At 39.8% G+C, this 2381-nt stretch overlaps 1 protein-coding gene across 5 annotated transcripts in view; it reads right to left on the bottom strand.

Moving 5' to 3' along the window:
* R3hcc1l (R3H domain and coiled-coil containing 1 like) overlaps nucleotides 1-2381 on the bottom strand; it is a 75305-nt gene that overhangs the window by 15117 nt on the left and 57807 nt on the right. For all 5 annotated transcript variants that reach the window (XR_004123594.1, XR_004123595.1, XM_031390363.1 and 2 more), the window contains one exon: nucleotides 652-827. Coding sequence is in view for 3 of the 5 variants with exons in the window: in XM_031390363.1 (XP_031246223.1) it covers nucleotides 652-827 (176 nt within the window). In the remaining 2 variants the exon portion in view is untranslated. The remainder of the gene's footprint in view (nucleotides 1-651; nucleotides 828-2381) is intronic.

The following is a 2381-nucleotide window of genomic DNA, read 5'->3' as shown; positions in this document are numbered from 1 at the left end:
GAGAGAGAGAGAGAGAGAGAGAGATTGAGAGATATGAAGAACAGGAGGAGGAAGAGAAGGAGGAGAAGGAGGAGAAGGAGAAGAAGAAACACCAGAGTTTGTTACCAGCAAAACATAAGAAGAAAACAGTACATAAGTTGGGTGTAAGATATCTGGAATTAAAAAGACCTTGCAGTATTTAGAAAGAGGGAAAAAAACATTTTAGCACACATTTTTATAATTTCTAGAGTAACCATCAAAGAACAGAAACAGATTACATTTAAGAAATGAAATATGAAAAAAGTCAATCCGTAAGTCAAGAAAAAAAGAGGAAAAAGAAGTATGCACAGGAGAGATGACAGGCAAATAAAAAGCAAATGTATGGTCAAATACACCAATAATTACAATAAATATAAATATACTAAATGTAGCACCAAGATAGAGTCATCACCAACAGTGGTCTTTGTAAATGTTACAACAGGATCTACAAAGGCTACCTTTTAAAAAACTGAAGACTAGTCTGAAACACAGGTTTTATAAGTGATCTGAATAACACACAAACCCAGTGTTAACTAAAATAAATGACTAAAGAATTTTTAAAAGACATCTATATTTTTAATTATTATGATTACTTTCTCTCACATTTGGAACCACCTGCAAATAAATACTTACTGGTAACTGCAGAAAATCCGCAAAAGGTCTTCTGTACGAAATTCTTGAGGAAAGTCATAAATTTCAATGACATGTGGGAATTCACATTCACTGAGGTCAATATCAGGAAGTTCATGGCTGTAATAATCAAATCTAGGCTCCTGGATGCTTTTTCTGTTCTTCATATTCCCAGATAACTAGGAAGGAAGAAACATAGTAAAATGCCTGCTAATGGGAAATCAAGACAATATAAAAAATAATCCTTCCATGTGTAAACAATCCTGCTCCTGTCTCCACGTTCCTATTCCTTAACTTTTGGCATTATCTCTGTATTAGTGGTGTTGATGAATATAATACTGGCCAGGTCCACTTATTTATAATTATACATGTGGAATGTTGGAAAAGGAGTTAAAATCTCATCAAATAACCAAGGCATAAAACTTAACTTGTATCTATCAATTAGCAAGTGAGAAAAATGGACTTATCAGGGAGGTGTGGACAGTAGCTCTGTGATACAGCACTTGTTTAGCATATGCAAGGCCCTGGAGTATGGCGTACAGGGATGGCTGGAGGAAGAAGGGAAGGAAGGATGGAAGAGTTAATGAGTTACAAATGGCACATCCTGGAAAATGAATTTCAGACATCAGCTAAAGAGATGAATTAACACTTGTTTTAACTGGGCTTATTGATAAGGCTCATGGCTCACTTCCTAATTTCTTTTCTAGAAGTGAACAAAACAAAATTTTAAGAGTGAAAAAGCTTTTAATCCAGCTTTTCTTATATATTAAAAGGTGAGGAGAAGCTTACAAAGGAATTTGTTAAGACAAACATAAGTAGCATAAGCAGTTACACTCAAGGTCCCTAGTAGAAGAGCTACCTAAGGCTACAAAAGAGTAACCATGAACTGCTAGCTCACTAAAAAGAAAACTCAAAAACACCCTTAAAGCTATTAACTGCCCACACTGTAAGCAACAGAAAAGGGAAAGATGCAAAGCTATGGCACCGTGGTGCCAGCAGGTCTTGGAGGGAACTGGGACCAAAAGAGCAGTGAGGCCCTTCAAGCACTCCTCTTTATTATATGTCCCTCACTGATGTTGTCATCAACATCGTCATCATCACCAGAAAAAAGACGGAGAGAGAATTTATGTCAAAGATACAGCTCCTCTCTTGGAAGAAGTACAAAACAAAGCTAATCAAATTATTGGGAAGGAAAAGGAAGGTAATTTAGACAATATTCTTGTGGCTCTGTATTGTCTCCACTAAATCCTGTTTTACATCTAAAAACATGGGAATAGTAAAACTTCTACCTCATACACAGGTATATAAAGATGTGGTAGATGGGGTTCTCTCTGTTTCTTGCTCTGAGCACAGCTGTTGGGTGCTGTGAGGGGATGTCAGGGAATCTCTGAAATTGAGACATGGTGGCTCGAGTTCCTTCCGGCCTCTCTGGGCTGGTGTCCTGATCGGACCTTGGGCGCAAGCTCTGCAGCCAGTCCCACATCACCCAGAGGAAGCTCCACTCCCAGGTGCTCTGACACTCTCAGGATCAGAAGTGAGGAGGACCCAACATGTGTCCTAACACTGGGAGTAACTGGGACCTGTGGGACCAGGCACACAGGAACTCCACCAGCAGAGTGGCTCGGGTTCCTTCTGGCCTCTCTGGGCTGGTGTCCTGAGTGGACCTTGGGTGCAAGCTCTGCAGCCAGTCCCATAACACCCAGAGGAAGCTGCTGCACTCCCAGGTGCTCTAA

Source organism: Mastomys coucha, unplaced genomic scaffold (genome assembly GCF_008632895.1).
Source record: "Mastomys coucha isolate ucsf_1 unplaced genomic scaffold, UCSF_Mcou_1 pScaffold21, whole genome shotgun sequence".
NCBI lineage: Eukaryota > Metazoa > Chordata > Mammalia > Rodentia > Muridae > Mastomys > Mastomys coucha.
This window is presented reverse-complemented; position numbering and strand designations above follow the sequence as displayed.